The sequence below is a fragment of the Polyodon spathula genome, chromosome 25 (assembly GCF_017654505.1).
Source record: "Polyodon spathula isolate WHYD16114869_AA chromosome 25, ASM1765450v1, whole genome shotgun sequence".
NCBI lineage: Eukaryota > Metazoa > Chordata > Actinopteri > Acipenseriformes > Polyodontidae > Polyodon > Polyodon spathula.
Genome location: NC_054558.1, coordinates 14,599,033 through 14,621,408, shown reverse-complemented (window position 1 = coordinate 14,621,408; position 22,376 = coordinate 14,599,033). Strand labels below are relative to the sequence as shown.

At 38.5% G+C, this 22,376-nt stretch overlaps 2 protein-coding genes across 2 annotated transcripts in view; both read left to right on the top strand.

Annotated features, from left to right (window-relative positions):
• LOC121300229 (zona pellucida sperm-binding protein 3-like) overlaps positions 1-13,598 on the top strand; it is a 33,945-nt gene extending 20,347 nt beyond the window's left edge. Inside the window, exon 11 of the mRNA XM_041228727.1 lies at positions 13,394-13,598. Coding sequence (XP_041084661.1) covers positions 13,394-13,598 — 205 coding nt within the window. The remainder of the gene's footprint in view (positions 1-13,393) is intronic.
• A 1,152-nt stretch (positions 13,599-14,750) lies between these two features.
• LOC121299806 (mediator of RNA polymerase II transcription subunit 13-like) overlaps positions 14,751-22,376 on the top strand; it is a 123,594-nt gene continuing 115,968 nt past the window's right edge. Inside the window, 1 exon segment of the mRNA XM_041227896.1 lies at positions 14,751-15,904. Within this exon segment, the coding sequence (XP_041083830.1) occupies positions 15,833-15,904 (72 nt within the window). The 5' untranslated portion in view covers positions 14,751-15,832.

Sequence of the window (22,376 nt, the reverse complement as noted above, 5' to 3'; positions counted from 1 at the left end):
CAAGTGTGTTCGAGAGCTACACTCACAATTGGAATTACAAATCTAACGCAGTATTGGAGTCCCTCATTTGCGAGATGAACTGGTGTAATTTTCTTGGGGAGATGATGGATGAGATGGTGTCGGCAGCTCTTTATTATAATTCAGACAATCAATTACCCTGTCTTGCTTTCTGCCTGCCGCCTCCCTCAGGAAAACCCCAGCCCTACGAAGGAGTCGTAGATGAGCACTGAGATCATTTACTGAACATCACTGTTGTGTGTGTGAAAGCGTGTGTGTGTTCAATTCAGTGTACTCTTATTTCTAACAATTCTAGTGTCTTGCTTTGTCTTTGTATTGCCAAAGTTAATCAACAAATAATGCTAATAATATACAGAGCCATTGCATTGAGGGGTCTATCCTCCTGCTCTGCATTCCAGTGGCAGGTTGCAATACGTTGTGCATACAAAGTTTTTCTAACTTCTAGAAACATTCAACCAAGAGAATATTTTGCTGTACTCTGTACAGTGGAGAATGAAATGGATCTCTATTTCTGAGTTGGGAATTCAATTTGTGTCTGCCAGTGTTTTACCTGTAGTTCGTGGTCAGTCCTGTGTGACCATAAAAACGCTTCCTCCCTTGTACAAGGTGCGAACACCTTTTTTTGAGTGAGTGAAAGGCAAAGATGCATGGCTCTTTGATAGAACCAGCTTAGTTTCTTTGAGATTTTCCCACTGATGATGGGAATGAGAATGTAACGATGGGAGCCCAGCTAACAAGGTTTAAGTTTTTTGCAGGTATCAGGCTTTTAAAGACTGTCACCTACACTTGTGATGTGCAGAAATTGATTAAGGATTCTGTAATGCCTTTAACACTCACTGAGAGTAGATGCAACAATGTTAATATATATGTTAATATCTTTTAAAGACTATAAAGCCAGCAGAAAAATTATTGCAGAAAAGGGATTGACCTAATGTTACAAAAAAAGCACGTTTGTGTGCCAATGCTTATTGGTTCTTGGAAACTGACCAGTAACGCCTGTGAAATTAACTAAGTTTGCCCTTATATAAGAGCTGCTGGAGTGGAAGCCTGTGTCAACATTGAGGAGAAAAGCAGAAGCGAGCCTTTCAATTAATTAAATTAGAAAAGTGTTCACTTTAAAAGTGAAACAATTTAATACAAAGCTGTATCCTAGTTTATTAACTTGGGCACATGCATAAAGCTTCAAGCTTTTCATCAACAGATTTACTGCAGGGTACCCCTCGACTGCTTGCCTAAAAGCAGTACCGGGACATTCAAAGCTGGTTTGCTGGTCAGTTGCGTCTCCCATTCAGGACTCTTTGCTATGTATAAACTGTTATATTTTACTAACAAAAAGTATTGCATAAGCAAGGCAATAGTGGACATTAGCAGATAAGATAAGAACGAGGATTTGCTGGTCAAGCGGTCTCGGATCCAGGGTCTCTACAATGTATAATTTTTATATTAACTAATGAGAAGTACCTTACGGTACTAGGAAATAGAGAAAATGATCTTACTCTCATTACCTCATATTATAAAATTAATTGGAACTCTTATCAGTGGACATGATAGTGTAACGCAGTTTCTTGGGTCCAGCCAAAGCATGGCTTAATGTGCAGGATTTGGAAAAGCGCTTACGGTAGAGTTTCATATTAATTCAAAGTAAACTCCATTTAGAAAGTGGGCCTCTTTGAGTCTTTATCTATAAATTGTCCAAGGTCTGTTGAAGCAAGGGATTTTTTAGCTAGAGAGAAGCCACGTTTGTTGAACACACTCACTTGTAAATGAAAAGAAACACGTTTATTAGATACACACTGAAAAGCATGTCTTTGCTGTTAACAGGGAAATATTTTAGACCCAGGCTGGAGTCATTAAACAGAGCTGGTGTTATGTATTAAAAACATAGACCAAATGTTTAGATTTAATTAAGTCTTCTGACTCAGGAAGTGGAGGAAAAGTTCTATAAAAGTCAAGGCAAGACTACAGTCAAGTATCAATTCAGCTTGCTAGCTCAAGCTGTTTGGTCCATTCTCTGAAGATCACTGAAAAAGCTGGTTGCTGTTTGGTCATATTCACAAGCCTCTGCCCTCAAAGACAGCTCTCACCTTTATTTTATATTCCACACAACACTTCGATATATTGGGAGGCATAGTCTTGAATTATATCTCACTTATATTGAAGCATTGCTATGGTGTTAGGGGTTATATTTTAGCTTTACAGTGACATATTGGATGCTTTAGGATTTAGCAGGGGGCGCTTTAGCGTTTTGCATGTCTGACCTAAGGGCGAAACATGTGATAACCATAATTGTATTGAAGTGTTAACGCTGTTGAATCTGTAAAGCACTGGATCACACAGATTGCCTATCAGCCAGGATCTGACGTGGTCTGTACACTGTGTGTACAAAACATTATTGATGTAACCTGTTAAATCCAGGGGCAACGGGCAAGGACATCCAGCCAACTGCAGGCCAGTGGTCAAAAACAGCTCATTGATGAAAGAAGCCAAAGGAGGCTGACACGAATTGTGCAGCGCAACAGAAGGGCTACAGTTAGTCAACTGACAGTCCAGTACAACATTGGTGCCGAAAGACCCGTAAAAGAATGCAGATCTCGTCGTACCTTGACACGAATGGGGTATGGCAGCCGACGATCTAACAGAGTTCCACTACTTTCAGCAAAACACAAGAAACTGCGGTTGCAGTGGGCAAAGGAACAAAAACACTGGACGCTGGAGGATTGGAAAAACATTGCCTGCTCTGATGAATCCCGGTTCCTGCTGTTTCACGCTGATGGGAGGACTAGGGTATGGAGAAAACCACATGAGTACATGCATCCACCATGCTGTGTGTCAACATTGCAGGCTGGTGGTGGTGGTGGTGTGATGGTGTGGGGTGTGTTTTCATGGCACACATTGGGTCCCTTGATAAAAGTGGAGCAACGTTTGAATGCCACAGGATATCTGAACATCATTGCCAATTAGGTGCATCCCTTCATGACAGCAGTGTATCCATCTGCTAATGGATTTTTTCATCAGGCTAATGCCCCATGCCACAAGGCCAGGATTGTCCAGGAATGGTTCCACAAACATGACAGTGAATTCAGCTTACTGCAATGGCCTGCCCAGTCACCAGATCTCAATCCAATTGAGCATCTGTGGAATGAGATGGAACGAGCTATTCGGAGTAGAGATCCACTACCAGCCAACTTGACACAACTGCGGGAAGCATTGGAGTCAACATGGGACAGCATAAATGTGGAACGCCTTCGACACCTTGCAGAATCCATGCCCCAACGAATTGAGGCTGTTCTGAGGGCAAAAGGGGGTGCAACTCAATATTAGGAAGGTGTTCCTAATATTTTGTACTCTCAGTGTGTATATATATATATATATGATATATATATATATATATATATATAATATATATATATATATATATATGATGGACATGGACTGACACTGTGTTTTGGATAAGTGGATATTGTGTATCTAATCTGTCTAAAGACATTTCACATGTAAAAAAGGCCAAGTTAGAAGAAAGGGACCATCTTTATAAAGATGTGCAATCTACAAAAGTGGCCAAAATATATACAAAAAAGGATCAGTCCTGGAAGATGTAATGTAAAAGTTAAACAAAACACAACTGTATTTGTATTGCAGTAGGAACTAGCAGAAACAAGAAGAGCATTTTCTAGTTCATCTCATTCCTTACAAGTCTGCTGTGTTTCATGAAGATCTGCCTTCATTTACTGTTTTTCCTCTTCAATATATCCAGTGGTATTACAGTAAATATGGTTTTGTATGTGATGATAGAGTGGGTGTCTCGAGCTGTCCAGAAAAATATCATTTTGAAGGAATCTGAAACAACCGCTGTCATGGCATTATAATACAGAGCTTACAGTATATCACTATCAGCCAGATAAGTATATGTCAAGGTGCTTTCACAAAACTGCAGTTATATTAATAACTTGATGAGTAGGCTATACAGACTTGTAAATACAAACAAGATCTTAAGCGTAATGATACAGTTCACAGCTTCCCAAATCTGAACCAATTCATTAGCGCAATGCAGCTTACAGTGTAATGTTACGAGCGACTACCCAACGCTAGTCAGTACAGTTCACCCATTGTACCCAAGGCAGACAAAGCATTGAAAAAAGGAAATAAAAAAATGGCATGCTACTACTGAAAATGATTTAAGCAGCTAAAACACTGCAAGAGTGGAGTAGTAAAAAGGTTAAGAAAATAATGAAAAAGGCACAAGGGCCAAAATAAAAGGTCAAACAATACAATACAATACAATACAATACAATAAATGTCTTAGGCCGACTCTCGACTCCTGACATCAAACAAAAGATTTATCCTTCCTTATATGCATGTGGCCACTCCCCAATTAGCATCAGTTACCTAACTGGGGAATGGCCACACCTGAGATTGCTGGTAGGGATAGATTTAACCCCATCCCTGCCAACCTTACATTCCACCACACACATTACTTACAGGGGGGCTGTTACCCTGCCACACTCAACTTTACAAAAAGGACAGTGCGCCTTTGAAGGAGAGTTCAGAGAACAGTAACTGCATTAACCCCAGGGCTAATAAGGAGAACTGTACCTACTTAGAAAGTAGAAGTGTTAGGGGAAACTTGATTGAAATGTATATGGAATAATCAAGCACAGTCGGCACCTTCTAATCGGGATACTGATAATTAGGATTTCTGCTTAAATGGGATACTACTCTGGGAGACAATTCTTCTCAATGGTATTTAGGTTGTTTATTTTGGACGTCAATTTGTTTAATTGGGATAGAGAATTTTCAAATGATGAACGGAGATTGCTTTTCAGAGCGGCCCGTGTAGCCCAGGGCAGTGAGTATGTGATTACACTATGACTGAACTCTTGAAGGAGCTGCTGGAATTTCCTGTGTGTTTTTGTGGCGTGCCAACATCATAGGTGCCTCGTCTTCATTTTTTTTTAGGAGAAATAGAAAAACAATTGACTGGTATTTTAAATGATGTATTTAACATTTAATCATAATGTGATGTGATTTCATTCTTTTTCTTTTCATTTACGGAAAAAAAAGCGTGACTAAGATTGTCTCAAATGCCCATCATTTATTGGGACAGCTGCTTATTCAGGATATTTGTACTTCTTTAGAGGTGTCCTGATGACGCGGTGCCGACTGTAGCAGCGCATGGTTACTGAGGAGATATTTACATGCGGTTAGCAGGAGTGTACAGTTGTGGCCAAAAGTTTTGCATCATCTAGAATTTTAGGATTGAGATTTTTATCATTTAAAATAAAAACTATAGGAACATAATTTAGATCTTATATTTAACATTCTTTAATCAAAGAAACTACAAAATTATATTGAAAAGTATACAGGAAGTCATAATAGTAGTACAGTATTTCATACACCAAGCGGTATGTAATTCAACATGTTAATGTAAAATTATTCAGCAGGTTCTATTTGACTTTATGAAGCGAAATGTATTCATTATATAGCATGATGCAAAACTTTGGATTTGTCTTTTATGTGACACTTTATCAAAGGCCTTATAAAGTCCATATATGTATGTGTATAAAGTCCAGTGTGTGTGTATACAGTCATACACTCTTTTTGTACCCACACTTCTACAAGCCAAGGAGCTTTGTCAGACAGGATCAGCATTGTCTCAATCCATGACTATCTATATCATACTGTTATTATGGTGTGCAATTAAGAAGAAATGAGTTGGAGTTCATCTTTGTGGGCCAATAATTTATGATGAGAAAAGCATCAGAGAGGTTTCCAATGGGCCTGTCCCTGAGAGAAGTCACATAATTCACATTACAGCTCACCGCATGCCTGGTTAACTGGAGAGCAGCCAGCAGGATCGCCTGGAGTGAGCTTCCACACTGTACTGGAAAAGCCTGGTTCTGCAGGGAGGACGTTAGTCTCTCTTCCTCACAGGGACATGCCTGGGTAAAGGGAACTAGCAACTCTTCCTTCATGCATCTGCCTCAATCCAACAGCAGATCACTTATGCAACCTGTACACAACTGCTCCCTGTTGTTTCTAATCACAGCCCCACTGTCTCCTCCTTTCATATAACTCAGCTAACACTGCCTCTAATACACTGTGCATCCCCTGCTGCTTCTGATCACAGCCCCACTGTCCTCACCTCTCATCTAGCTCAGCTAACACTGTCTCTAATACACTCTGCACCCCCTGATGTTTCTGATCACAGCCCCCACTGTCTCCTTCTCTCATATAACTCAGTTAACATTGCCTCTAATACACTGTGCACCCCCTGCTGTTTCTGATCACAGCCTCCACTGTCTCCTCCTCTCAGCTAATACTACCTCTAATTCACTTTGCACCCCCTGCTGTTTCTGATCACAGCCCCCACTGTCTCCTCCTCTCAGCTAACACTTCCTCTAATTCACTCTGCACCCCCTGCTGTTTCTGATCACAGCCCCACTGTCTCCTCCTCTCATATAACTCAGCTAACACTGCCTCTAATACACTGTGCATCCCCTGCTGCTTCTGATCACAGCCCCACTGTCCTCACCTCTCATCTAGCTCAGCTAACACTGTCTCTAATACACTCTGCACCCCCTGATGTTTCTGATCACAGCCCCCACTGTCTCCTTCTCTCATATAACTCAGTTAACATTGCCTCTAATACACTGTGCACCCCCTGCTGTTTCTGATCACAGCCTCCACTGTCTCCTCCTCTCAGCTAATACTACCTCTAATTCACTTTGCACCCCCTGCTGTTTCTGATCACAGCCCCCACTGTCTCCTCCTCTCAGCTAACACTTCCTCTAATTCACTCTGCACCCCCTGCTGTTTCTGATCACAGCCCCACTGTCTCCTCCTCTCATATAACTCAGCTAACACTTCCTCTAATACACTCTGCTAAAGCATCGTTCCCCCAGCTCAAACCCAACTGCACCTTGGGTACTGAATGTTAAAGGTACATTCTATTTTGTTTGCCATTGTTGTTTTGTTTCCAATTTTCATTACATCCTTGAAACATTTTTTAAAAGAGTGAGCTCAGCATGGTTTATAGCAACATGATCTTTACTAAAGACCAAGACCTGTTTGCATAATCATTATGAGACTAAAAGGGTGAGATTAATGTTAATATTATTATTTGTCTCACCTTCTGTACCTGTGAAAGCTTCCCTATAATGAGAAAAAAAAAACAGACTCACAACTTAACTTTACTCTCTTAACTTTAGTCTCAGTGATAATGCAGAAAGCTCTGACTGGCAGGTGGGCGTGTCCCTGAGGAGCATCTCACTATAAAAGGGAACTGCTGACCCCCCCCTCCCCCCTCGTGGCACTCTTTTGTGACTGAAGCAGGAATGTCTTTGCCTGACAAAAAACTAGATTGTTTATTGTTATTGAGTTCTACTGAGTTAGTATGCGACTACAACAAAATACAAAACTATATTTGAGATAAATGATACAGACTTGCCAGCCTTCCCACTGAAGCCTTTGTGGAGTCGTTCTTCAAATCCAAACCAATCGGATTCTGTCACCTCAGTCACTGCCGTATCTGAACTCAAAATTACAATGTGGAGTGGTCATTAAATATTCTGGCTGGGCTTTTCAAAACACTTCAATGCACTGTCACAATGCAACCCGATATTCGAGCAACAACATTCTGAATTAGACATTCCAAATATCATAAAAAGTAAACAAAAACAGTTAAAATACCATTTCGAGCTACTAGCTCTTTACACTAAGACCACAAAACTCCTTTCACTTGAGCTGGGCAGCTGGATTCAAACTAGGCCTCTAGGTACAATTCTAGAAGCCTGCACTTGCCTTGACTGGCTGCTCTGTTCCTGGGAGTCTCTGTTGGTAGAGCTAGCCAGTGCTCTCCCACCCATGACATTGCCAGCTCGCCTCCCCTAGCTCCTTCTGCCACCGTTCAACTTCACAGATCCCCAATCTAGAAGGATGACCCCCTAGCAAGTGCAGGAACAAGCAGACAATGGGCTATCTGTGAGAGGGACCTGTTTGCCATAGACAATCCCAGCACTTTGAGCAATTGCAAAAGGGCAGTCAAAATGTCAGCGCGAGCATTGGGACGATATGAATCTAAATGAGAAACCCGTCATTCTTTGGAGTTTGGCTATTCATTTAAAAGTTAACTCCTAACGATACCTAGAAGATAGGAATGAAGACTATGCAGAGGTCCTTGTCTACACACCAGACTGAGAACACAGGACAGGTTGAAGTCTTCTCTTTTTTTTTTAAGATTCTAGTTGGACCCACCTGGAAAACCCAGATATTTGTAACATTTGGAAATGCATGACTTATTCATTAGGATGTCTATAAATCCTCTCTGCTGGGTTACTTTAGGATTAAAGAGCTACTGCTCTTTGGGTGGTCAACATAGACCCCCATGTGTTTCATATATTCTGTATGACCCAAAAAAGTGAAGCTACAAAAAATGAAATGCCAATAGTCAGATGTTGTTGATTGGGTCCTCTTCAAACTTCAATGAACACACCTTTATAAAATTGAATCCATCCAGCCGTTTTGAGAGACTGCTTTTTAATGACCTGATGGATTCTGTTGCTCCAATATTGAGCTTAAACACTTCTTTAATCTCACATTTACCTGGTTTTGAGCTTGTCTGGGGAACAATATGACCTTGTGACAATATGACCTTTACACTCTACCACCCCACCTACTCTACCACTCTATATATCTGCAGAGAGAGAGAGAGTCAGTGGGCGGATCTGGCAGAATTGAAAGGTCACATTATGTCATGATTTGAATGAATTGAGAAAGTATGTTCAATGCAGGCAATCAGACAAGCTCAAAGTCAGATAAAGTGAAAAATGATAATAACTCACAATTGGCACCTCAGAATCCAGAACCCAAACTGATTGCAAACATCATGAAATAAAAAAGTATGAACCAAAAGTCAAAATGACAATTGCAACTGTTTACTCTTTAAGAAATGTCAATTATTTAAATTTGAATCACGTAAATAATATATTAATTGAATGTTTTTTTGTGTTGGTTTCCAAATTACCGTTTAAGTGAGAGTTATAATTTCTTAAGTTGAAATTGTGAGAGTGAAAATTATAATTCACTGAATTCCTCTAAAAGAACACATTTCAGAAAAGCTAATTCTAATGGTAATGGTTCATTTAAATATTTAGATTAATTAGAACTGAATTTCATTATTATTTATATTAAACATTATCCCTAACATGAATTTATCATGAGCATCAACAGTTATGAACACACACTGGATGGCTTGGCATCTCAGCTCATTGAATTGAACAAAGACGTTAGGGCTGGATGTGAACCAGTACTTTCACAGTTCAGACAAACATCATGCTATTGAACTAAAGCACCAGCCCTGTAATCAAAAGGCAAGTGTCCTTTCCTGATGTCAGTTTTATGAACTCATCAGCCACTAGGAGGAGACATGCTGAGGGCTCGATATTTATCAGGCTTGATAGTAATCCTGTTTTTTCCCTCTCTAAGGTGTATTCATTAACTCTATTAACATTACTAAATGCATTCAAAATGACACTGAGAAAGACTTCTAAGCATTTATCAAATAGCTTTCTATAGTATTCTTATTGGGAAATTACAGTAATGACCAGCATTGGTGTGAGCTGGGCGGAGATGGTGGTTTGGTGGTTTTCAACTGGTCACACTGGTTCAGGAGCCTTGGTGCTGGTTGAAGAGCTAGGCAAAAAACAAAACAAAACAGGTATATTCGAAATATTGTTACTGTAATGTTCTACTGTAATGTTCTACAGGAAACTGTTTGTCCAATTTGTCCTAAACGCATCAATTTGCTGTAAACTGTGTCTGATATTTTATACCTGCTGAGTGTGCATTTACTCATTGTTAGTTAGCAATCTTATTTTCTGAAAGGATAAAAAACAAATATGAAATACAATTAAAAAAGAAACTAGAAATAGCTTACAAGACCACAAATGAAATGTCTGAATTATTTATTTCTGGTACCAACAGTCTAATACATATTTGTTAAATTTGATCACCAGCTCACTGGGAGTTGCTTTGGTTTTTAGAGGGTTACTTATGTCCTGTGTTCAGAGCTACTCGGTGAACTTGGTTTATGGTGTTCAGGAATTACTTCAACACTATGCAACAAGCCTGAACGAACATTCATTTAAAATGAAATGCAAACACAAAGAGTTATTTCAGGAGGACTAAAGAGAAACAGATGATTTCTGCACTTCCTGTCAAGCCAATCGACCAGTTTTACCCGCTGAACCTGAGAAAAGATGTTATCAAGTTGCCATGGCAGCCTGGGAAGCCTGCCTGAATTCGTGTGGCCCTGACTAGTAGGGGGCGCTAAAGTGCAGTGAGGTGAAGTAGGTTGACCTTCTTCCATAACACGCCTGCTGGCTACTTTACATATACATATGAATACAGTAGGTGTTGATTGTGTCATTTAGCAATTTCTACTACAAATTTAATATGAATGACTGAATCTAGAATCAAATCATGTAATTGCTCATATGCAGTTTTCTTTTTTTCCCACAGCAATATTTGGGTGAGAATTTTAAAACAGGAGATCTATTCACTTTATGTGTTGTTTAAGGAACATTTGGTTAAGGACTGGTTTTAAATTCCCTTTTAATGAATTAAATAGTCTTTAGTCTGCAGATTTACAAGAGAGTTTAGCAAGTATTATTGTACAAAGCACGGTTTGATCTATGACAACCCTTATAAACAAAACAGTCCTTATCGTTTTGAGAATAGGGCCCAAAATGGGTTCAATTTTGTTTAACTTTATTTATTATCCATAACTATTAAACAATCAATAGTGTTAGATTTCAAAATACAAGCATATAGCTAAAACATTTGTCATTAACTGTTATTAAGTTTCTTTTAGTACTTCATAACTTTATTAAGTTCCATATTCTGCTACGAGCCCCTTATGATTAAATAATTTCTTTAATAATGTATGATTTATTGTGAGTAGGATCCATTATCACAAATGCCTTCAAACAGAATTTTTATTCTACAATTGGCAGCGGAAATGCAAACTGCAAACACAGTCACAGTTTACAGTGCACGCAGCATATATTCATTGCACAAGCATTGTATTGAACTTGAGGGACCTGTAAAAAAATAAAAAAGAGTAAACTCTGTAAACTACAGCCAAATAAATTATGTAATTAATGTAATTAAAATGAATTTACATTAACTATTTCTTTGTTGTTTATTGTATCAAAAGCTCAAATTGCAATCCCTGATGGAATTCTATTTATAACTGGTCACAGTGATTACACCAGCATTACTAAGCAGTTTCCACTCAGCTATTTTTATTCCAGTGATGGTGATTCACATCAGCGTTGCTCCTGTCTCTCACTGGCTGCAGGAATACAGTCCTGCTTCAGCACACCACAGTAAAGGCAGGCTGTACAGGCTGTGCAAAGGTGCACAGAAAGTGTATTAAAGCATAGTGCCAGTGTGGTAAAGCACAGGTAAGCATTGTAAAAACTTTCCCATAGTAAAAGCACAGGAAAATGTAATAAAGCATAGTGACAACATGGTAAAGCACAGATAAGCATTGCAAAGCCCAGAGAGGTATTAAATCCTATTCAAAATAAACTATGGTATATGCATAGTAACCATGGGAAAAGCATGGTCAAACCAACATTCTCACCATCATCACCGACTTTATGTGGTGAACTTTTATAAGGGTAAGAAAACAAATTGAATGAAGTCTCTTTTAAGTCATCCACAGTAATCTACACTGGACAACAGGAACTAAAAGGTATAAATGTGAAAGTAATCCCTTAATGTAACTTGCAAAAGATACACAACACAAAAGTGTGGGCTTCTCCAATACAGATCTATACAGAACAGAAAGTACTGCTCTTAAAGCATGAACAAAAAGCTCTATTCCTTTTGGTAATTGCTGGTAACTAATTGTGTTGGTAACTACAATACCTAAAACACAAAGTAAAGGTATATGAAACAGTATCAGTGGTGGATTTGCACTGAAGTTGAAGTACTTATAATACAATAGCAAAGCATTAAATAAAACATATAGAGCTGCTTTATGACCTGTGTTATTCAACATAAAGAAAGGGGCCAGTGATAATGTTGCTAGTGCTAATAAGAGGTAAGAAACTGATTTTATCACTTCTATAAAAACATATGTACTGCACCAAGTTACTTTGAAAAAGTAATCTGTTAAAAATCGTTGAGGGGAGCCCCCATAGCTCTATGGAACAAGGAGCCAAGGGGAGCTGAAACAATATTATAGGATAATTTAAAGTTGTGGAAGAACTACAATGATGAGACTACAATTATACATGAACACTGTACAATTAAATTGTCATTGCGTGGGATAATCCTAACAACTGTTCACAAACAATGTCCTTCTCCCTACTTTATATAAGAAATATAAAAGGATGGATTCCTAGATTACAGAGCAAATATACAACTTTCAGAAAGATGACAAAAATTCCTGGTTATTCCAGGTGAAGAACTTAGGAGCGTCTACATGAGGGGAGACACAATATGAAATAAAATCAAATATAGGCTCTTGGGCTATGTATTGATTTGAAGCTATTCATACAATTCATTGAATTGATATTTGAACCAGTTCTTAAGCAGATCAAAGAGATAACTTCTCTTTTCATGAAAGAAAATTCATACTGGCTCCCTTCTCTGATCTACATGTCTGTTTTCTAGGAATTAAAAATGAACTACAATTCCATGTGCCATACAAACAACTTCAAATGTAATTTTACGGCTTGGTTCTCTTTCCTCTTGTCTTGTTAGGGTGTTTGCAATAATTCTGAGCGGTCCTGGGCTGTGCTGCTCCAGTATTGAGTTCTCATTTTTCCTTGAATCTCTTTTTACCAGTCAGAAAATGCTTTGAGCTCAGCTGGAGAGTTCTAACTGGCCGGATTGAACCATTCCATTCAACCAGCGCTACACAGCAGGTGGAACTAGCCCACATCATTTGTCATGGGATTTGAATAGAATGACCAAGCCTGTTCGAGGCAGTTAGAAGCTCACAGACAGGTAAAGACAGAATACAAAGATAAAAACTCAATACTAAATCAACTAAGCCAAGAACCACTCAATATAATTGCAAATAACTATTCAAAATGCAAATAAAGGTGAAACAATTTGTAAGAAGACATTTGTACCTACTTACTCTTTATGTTTTGATTTAGTAACTATAATTTATCTCGCTGGTTTTGCTCTTGTAGTTTATAAATAATACCAGAAACCCTTGTTAAAAGTACATCCTTATTATACACAGCTGCGTATACCTATACATATTTTTTTTATATATAAGTCTGTGGCCAGAAAAATTACAAGCTGACCCCTGTCTGTCGCAAACGGAGCTGCTGGCACACTGCCGGGCTCGCAGGCTGGTGGTGATGGCGTACAGCACGCTGGGGTCCCCCGACCGCGCCTGGAAACACCCCGACAAGCCGGTGCTGCAGGAGGAGCCCATAGGCAGGTGTCAGGTGCATCGAGGGGTGGCAATGAGTCCTGCATCCTTCAGAATATCCAGGTGTTTGACTTCACGCTGGAAGATGAAGAGATGTAAGCGATGGGACTACAAGAACTAACGCTATTGTACCCATGATCACAACTGATGGGAACTCTGTTCCCCAGGATGCAGGTCACCCCCATTACCACTTCAGTGAGCCCTATTGAGATTCACGCTGCCCTCTCGACGTGCCTCACTGCTACTGCCTTACCTGCTTTGTCACTGACCAGCAGAAATAAACACTCGTCTTTTACGCATGGAAAAAAAAAAAAAAACTACTACTACTACTAATAATAATAATAATAATAATAATAATAATAATAATAATAATAATAATAATAATAATAATAATAGCATGGAGAATCAGAAATAGAGGAGTTTTAAACAAAATGTTGAGGTACATTTTATTAAGATTTTAGTCCAGAACAAATTTTCATTTTTAACAAAGGCTTTGTAAATGTACTGTTGTAAGTCAAGCCAGTCTCCACACACTCAGCAAGCACTCTTCTTGAATACAGTATGTGATATAATAACGACGGTGTGCATATAGTTTGCACACAGCGCCTCCAGCGGCAAGATTTGGGCCGTGTGAAACATTCTAGTAATCTATCCCTTTCTTTGGTCACATGAGGTCTCCGAGCCCAATGAGATGGCGAATCTCTCTCCCATCCGCCGCCATTACATCGGTGTGCGTGCTGGGCAGCCTATGTGTGTGTGTGTGTGTGTGTGTGTGTGTGATAGCAGCAGCAGCAGCAGCGAGACGTCTCACACATTGGGAGCCACTCTCTCTCTCTCTCACACACACACACACGAAAATAACAGTGAAGACACGGAGAAATAAAAACACTACCTGGGAACAAAGCGACACACACCGACAGGAGCCCGCTGGCTGTACAACTAGCGCTGTTTTTGGAGTAATATAATATCCCCGCTGTATTTATTTATTTTGTACGTTTTTTTTTCAGGGGATTTTCTTATTTTTGTTGTTGGTTGGAGACTCGTATCTCGCGAGTCCGTCGTTTTTGTGTGTGTTTTTATTTTTTACATTAAACAAGTACATATGAAAATATGTGCCAGACTGGGGTTATTATCACTAGTATTGAGTAATTGTTATTACCCCCCATCCTCGTCGTGCTTTAGGGGTTATTGTTAAGGCTCTGGAGGACGTTTCGTCATGATGAATTGAAAGGAAGGAAGGATTTTTTTTTTTTTTTTTTTTTTTTTTTTTTTTTTTTTAACCTCGTCTGTTTTTTTTTTTTTCTTTTCTCCCGATGTTAAACTAACAAGACTTTTTGGGGAGGAAAAAATAAAGAAGCAGTAACTGGAATACATTTTTGGAGGGAGCTGGGATTATTTTTCTGAAACTGAACGGGAGAAACAAAAGCTTCCAGATTTGTGTTTCTCACTGTTTATTTATTGGAAAGTGAAACACTGATTAAAAAAAAAAAAAACATTTCTCTTAGCATCTGCTACGGCATGGTGGCGGTGAACAAAAAACTATAAATAACCAGTAATATCCGCAAAAACTAATCGGAACTGAGATAACTGGGTATCGGTATCTAGATATTTTTATTTTTTATAGTTTTTATTTATTTACAACATCAAAACTGATTTTTCTTGCCACAAGCGAGAACAAGACCTGTCTGTTTTTATCGAGCGTAGGTTCATGTGTGAATTGTTATGTCAGCACACATCTCGGGATTCCGGGAGTATTATTGCACACCTTTTGCAATTTACTGCTTCAGTCCAGTCTTGTTTTATCATTGAAAAATACCCCCAATATTTAGGACGAGCTGGGAGATCAGAATAGTTTATGAATGGAGTTATGAACACAAACTATTTGATTTTATTACCAATCAATTCCGGATTTGTTCTTTTGGTCTATTTTAATCCAACTCGTCTAGCTACATCGTGGGGATTTACTGTTATTTAATAAAACCGGCACAACATGGACCTGTTTTGGACAGAAATACACGTTGCCTGCCCGTAGGAATACGGTACTGAAACACGACACTTTTTGTTTTGAATCGGTTCGGATCTGGACCTCATCACCCAGATATTGGTACCCTCAGGAAACTAATTTTGGATTTACAAATGTAGTTCATTTTTCCTGTTCTTTTGACGCCTGTATTGATTTATAATATCAGTCTGTTTTGGATTATCTTCACCACGGTTTGGGTTCTTGTGGATAGTATTTATTTTAGATTTTGATTTTCGTGGTGGTGTGAGTGACCCTATTCGGCTCGGCTCGGTCTCAGTACCGGTCCCGGATTCCGTCATGCCCAGCTCTGGCGAGCCGCTTCGCGGAGGATCATGACTGCTGCAGCGAACTGGGTGGCTAACGGGGCGAGCCTTGAGGACTGCCATTCCAACCTCTTTTCTCTGGTAAATAACCCTTTTAAAAATGCAGTGCAATTAAGCAAACAGAAACCTCTTCAGTCACAATCTGATGGGACCACTTATATAGATCTAATCATTAGCACAGAGGTGAACACATTACTGCTGCTGTAATATATGCAACAACGCAGGCAGAACGCATTGAGGGATATACCAGTGTGCCGTTGCCTTTAAACGTCGCAGTCTAGTTTTATTATAGGTGGCGCATAGTATTATAAGTTAAAGGTGCTGCTAAGTTTATGAGCACCCCCCCACCCCATTGCGTAAAGTGTAAGCTTGTGGCCAGGGGTAATTTATGCCCGGGCGCCTTTAGGTTTGGAAACGTCGTCAATACCAATTTAGAGGTAAGTTTCAAATAACTTGAATTGTAGTTGATGATGATTTAGTGGTTGATTTGATCAGCCCAAACCTTTTACACAACCAGAGAATACACCTGGATTGCTTCCACCTTTTTTTGTAGTTGATGGAATCCTGGGTGTTTATTCTTTATAGGTTTGACAAGCAACCTCTCCAATCACTGAATATTTTACTAATTCCCATTCTCAATCTTCTCGCATGTTTTAACTTCTGGCATCTTAAATATGTAATAACAAAAGACTAATGTTAATTGTAAAATTGTGATGCTTTTCTATTCTTTATTTGAAGATTCAGTAATATATTTGAATGAAGCAGGTTTTACAGTCTTTTTGGTGTAATATTTACTGGTAAATTTGTTCAGTGTTAGGGATATTAGTCTGTGTACACATGCCCAGCAATATGACTTATTGGCCAATTAAAACCTGGTGCGATCCACAGACATACCATAGCTTAGATTGTTAGGAAATTGTACACTTTAACCAGTGTATCAAGAATAATTGAGAGTTTGGTTAATTCAGAAATTTTTTTTTTTTTTTTGGTTGCACTTTAAATTAATGACCTCAGATTCATATGGATTGCAATGTCTTAGCTGCTTTTCCTGTGGTGGTCCAGTTGTATTTATTATAAGTTTGTGGTGATCTTCAAAATATTAGTTATTTAGACATCACTCCTATGCAATCCTGTGAAACCATGTTGAAATGCAAATGCATTTGCAGACATAATTTTAAAGTGTCACACAAAAGATAAATGCTGTTTTTAAGTGGAAGTTTCTATTCTTATTCTTGTCCCTGACAGACAACTTGAGAGCGGTAGTAAAGAGTGAGCATTTGGCCTACAGTATACAATACTGTACAACTTACCAGGGTTTAAAACACAAAAGGTCTTTACCATATCTACCTTAATGGTAATATAAAGTACAAGGCTGTTGTGCATTTCATATTGGTTGCTGCAGTGGGAACCCTTTAATATGACCAAAACAAATGAGAACTTTCCCTTACAGAAAGCAGGTTCAAATGACTATAAAAGTGATCTTATAGCTGTGGGGTCTTTGTAGTATTGGAAATGCAGCTGGTCACAAGGACTGAGTTTTTACTCTGCCTGCATCCTCAGATTATGCTCATAAAAAGGTTAATCCCTTGTAAATAATTTATAGACGTGGTATTGCTTCCCATGTAGGTGGCTGCTGTTAGTTATCTTATCTCTGGTGATGACACCCAGGGAATTTGGTCCAGTGTTAGTATCCTATCCACCAAGCAAGCAAGCTCTCGGGCACACAGCGTGCAGGCAGAGGATGCCAGTTACTGCCCATTTAAGGACCCCCATCTTGCTCTTGTGTGTACAATATCAGGGTGGTGCGGTATCTGTGACGGAATGGAGTGGCGGGGAGTGCGGTGGTTATGAAATGTACCTGATAATTAATCAAGTATCGCAGATATTAACTATAGCACTAGTTGCCGTTTATTTAGTGCTTGCGAAAGGAGAGAGACAAGGGAACTATCAGACCACACCATCTATCGAGTAGAAGTTGATGAAGCAGGGGAGGGGACTGACTGTTATAGAATGCTAAACATCTGTGAAATGGAAACCGCACTTCCCATTAAGGTACTTTAAAGGTTTATGCTGTGTTAACAGTATTCTTTGGTGGCCAGCAAACTTGAAAAAGATGTAGAAGCAGCATTTTAATTAAGAGATTCTCCCTAAGTGTAGGGGCAGGATGTTTCTCAGTGTAATCCTTTTAATTGCAGTACCTGCAAATGGAAGAGCATGGTGAGCCATGATCCCTTCATTAGAACACTGGATCCAAAAGGAGCACTCTGTGCAGCGGGAATAGAGAACAGTGAGGCAAAGACTGATTGACGTGTGCAGCAGAATCTGGGTTAGCTCATTTCTGGAGCAAGGAGATCTTTCTCTACCTATTCATTTAGTCATTCATTCATTCAGTTAGTGGAGCTGGTTGATCATGTACGCATTTCGACAGAGGCAGTAATCCCTACAATAGAACAAATACAGCTTCCTGGTGTTTTTATTTATTTTTCCCAGCGCGTGTTTGTAAATGTATCTTTGTCATTGCGTCTTAACAGCTCATAGCTCATTAAATTTGCAGTGTAACAGACTTCATATTTTCGTGTTTAAACTGTACCCTTCACTGTGACCTGCCACCTCAGGTGGACATACAGCATTACGGTCATGTGAATGTTTGGTTTCAAGATGGTAAAGACCATTAGGCCTTTTCTGATGTTGACTTCACATTTGGTGTCACAACTTTATTCTGTGATTCTCTAGGTCAATATTGTAGAATACACCCTTTTTGCTGCTGCAGACCATTCATTCTTTTCCTAAGCCTTATAAACACGGCAAGGTAAATGTGACCCCATTGACCTCTGATGCAGTATTGCTGCCATTAAGGTCATGTGCATTTAAAAAAAAAAAAAAAAACTTCACATATGTTCTCCGTCATTGTCTTACAGGTAGGGACCTCTAAAAGCTAACAGGACTTCAGTATCTTGAAACTCACTTTAAACAGCTACATAGCTAGCAGGTAATGACAAGCATCGGACATTAATGTTTAAGTAACTCACGGGTTAAAGCTGAAAAAGGGACCTTTTTTCCTTTATATTTGATTAACATATTCTACCATCTAAGTAAACCGTTTCACTGCCACATTGTGTATCTTCAGGCCATATTAATAATTCTGCTACCGTAATACATGTAAATTTGCAGTATGATAGAATCATTTTCACAAATTATATGTTTGATTTCTGAAGATATTATTTGGAGTCTTAAGATTCCTGGTAGTCAGGGTCTGTGAAAGCAGCTGTTAATGTTAAGTATCAGCATTATGAAACCATCCTCGTATTTGTCTGGTTAATGAAACAAAAAATCATGTGATCTGGCTTTCTCTACCTTTTGAAAACCGCTATGTTCATGTCACGTGTTATTCTGATGCAGCCAAGTTCAGTTTCTAGGTGTAAGTTCAAATTATGCACATTTTGAAAAAAAAGTGACCTTAAAAAATGTTATGGTAGCCTATCCCTGATTACTCACACATTACAGTATGTTGACGCTCCGTGAAACCTGGCACTTCCGGAATTCTGAATTTCCTGAATCACATATCACAAAATAAATAAGAAATAGAAAAAAGGGATGCTTTTTCCGTGATTTTACTTTCATTTATATTTCAAAAGGCAAAATATGGTTACATGACTCAAAAAAACTGCAACAGTTGCACACACCGGAACACGCACACAGCATGGTTTTCCTGAATAGACACAAAACATTGCTGTTGACTTGCCTTCTGCACATGATCAACAATAGAGATTACCCAATCTGGTATTCTGCCAATTCAGAATTTGTGGTGCTTTATAGGTTATATCTGAAAGCTGTTTGGGACCTGTATAAAGTATTTAACAAGTCTTTTCTTCTTGCTGTTTTATGGTGCAGTGTATTAGGGAAGAATTTGACCAAGCTGTGCTATTGCTCTTTTGTGTGGTCAACAAATATTTTACTTTTGTTTCAAGAGCATCAACTGTATCCATGTTATAGTTAGACCGAATTGAAAAAGATCCCACACATGTAAATAGAAACATGCAGGATTATTAAGTCTTTGCTCCAACGTGCAAATTTTGTTTCCTAAATATAACAACACTGCTTAAGCTTCAAAAGTAGAAATAGACAAATCTGCTCAAATCTGCTTATTTATTACAGAAGTGGCCCGCATGGTTTTTAAAGTTTTTTGTCAGCAATTGACACGATTCAAATGCCAAATACTACTTTATCACTCGGCATTCTAATTTTCTGTGCCGGGAAAAAAAAACAAAAAAACTGTTAATAAAATGTATGCAAAAAAAACGCATTTAATTAGAAAGCCCAATATATAGTTTAGGTTGTAGTATTTTTTACTCTGTTTACTACTCACTGTTTTGCTGTATTACCCTATTTTTAGGATGCTTTGTCAACATTTACAGTGTGTGTGTTTGCTTGTGGTGCTGCCTACAGAACTGGACTGTAAAACTAGCCATGCAATTGACAGCAACAGTAATTTTCGACCAACAAAAAATACTTGTTTTTTTCTGGAAAATTGATTCCTAGCATCCTTGATCGTAATCTTTTCAAAGAAAGGCTTTTTTTTTGGTATCGAGTGTGTCAAGTTACACAATTGTTGTGAGAAAAACAAACTAATCCTAAGCGACTTTTGTCTGTCTGTAACATTCATCCACAAACCTTTATATAAGTTTCCCACACAAAGAGCATAGTAAAGTATAATAAAGCATAGATAAGAATTGTAAAATCCAGTGAAACATGTTTTACCATACTAAGACATGGCAAGCTATGGTAAACGCATAGGGGAAAAGCATGTTAAAACTGCAAACATACTGTAGTAAACTTTTATAAAGGAACGCTCATTCTCAAATTGATATCATTGGCCAATTCCCCTGTCAATTAAATATTGCAGCAGCTGCTACATGATTGTTTATGTGCCGTCATAAAATATCGCAAACAATCCAATCAAGTATTTTACACAACCAAACTGCAACCACAATCAAAGCAAAGAATCAGTGTGTGTTATTTTGAGATCAGTGAAAATAATAGTTCCCACCCATCAAAGACAGTTCTACTCACCCAAATGTTTCCTGTGTGCTCCGTCTATCATTCAATCAATTAAAAAAAAAAAAAAAAAAAAAAAAAAAACTACCAAATGTCATAATAGTTGTGGAGTGTTTTCAAATTGTGGTTGCCTCAGTCTGTAACTTATTTGCAGCTCACCACTGTTTTATAACAAAAAAGTAGTTTCTCCATAAAGTAAAATGTCTCGATAAAAAGGGACCTTGGTTATGTTTGTGTTTTGCAGTTTGATGGTTAGTTTTCAACAGTTGCTGAAGATTAATTTGCTGTGCTGTTTTGCATCTGACAAAGCACAAGGCAGTTTCTTGTGAGCACATGCTCACCTCCTAAGATCTGCTGTGTAGATGTCATTAGATGAGGAGGTGGGTTGTTAGTATCATGGTAAAGGAATAATTTGGAATAATTTCTTGTGTTCCCTTTATAATTTATTGTGAACAGAGAAGCAACTCCATATATCCCTAGGATTGAATTTGCAATAATGTATGGTAAATAATGTTAATAGTTTCATCACAATTTAAGGCAGTTTTACAGATATGTGCACAAGTGTAAAATACAGGTGGTCAGATTTACAGACAGACAACGAATGTTTTGAAGTATACAAAAAGCCAAATAGCAGAAATGGGCCAGATGAGGCAGAGGGTGCACATCGCTGCAAATACTGCTGTACATGTTCTCACTGACAATAAAAGAACGTACTGAAAGTAAGCGACACTGTTAAACTAAAACAAGACAAGCAATCCATTTCTGTGACTCTTACACTTGTTTTAATACAAGAGAGAGCACAGTATGACTGTGTTAATGAGTTTGTCAGAGTGCTGTGCTTTGCTGGACAGCCACTGTTTATTGCAGAGAGGTGTGTATTGGTGACTTTATGCGACAGTACTGTTCATTGGCTAAAACACTGCGTAACGGTGACAATCTTAATCATAAATATTTGACAGAAAAGGTGATGCTTCGCCTGATAGCTTGGACTGTCCAGTTTTGTCAGTTTTATTTTCTTTTTATAATCTCAAGGCGAATAAATCTGGCTTGTTTTGTCATGATGTCATATTCATACCTTCTGCAGATACTATTTCTGTCAGCACAGCGATTGCCCAAACGTTCGCAAAGTACCAGCTAACTTGGGAAAATGTGGCCTCGACTTGCACAGATTCTGCTTTGTCATACATGCCAGGGACCTAATCAGAAACCAGAACTGCTACGCATCATATTCCACGTGTAAAATGTGTATAAAATGTGTGATTTTTTTCCCCCAAGATTTTTACCAATGTTTAAATAATTTTTTAATACAGATTTTTATCCCTATTTTAATATTTATAAAATAAACACTGAAAAACTTTCGGGATTTTTTTTTTTAACGATAACACGGAACATTGTGTATCTATGTACAATCACCTCAACTTTCTCCCTTTGCTGTGGGGATCATAGTCAAGCACTTGACAGTGTGTTAAGTGTTGGTCTCTCCCCTCTGATAGGGGAC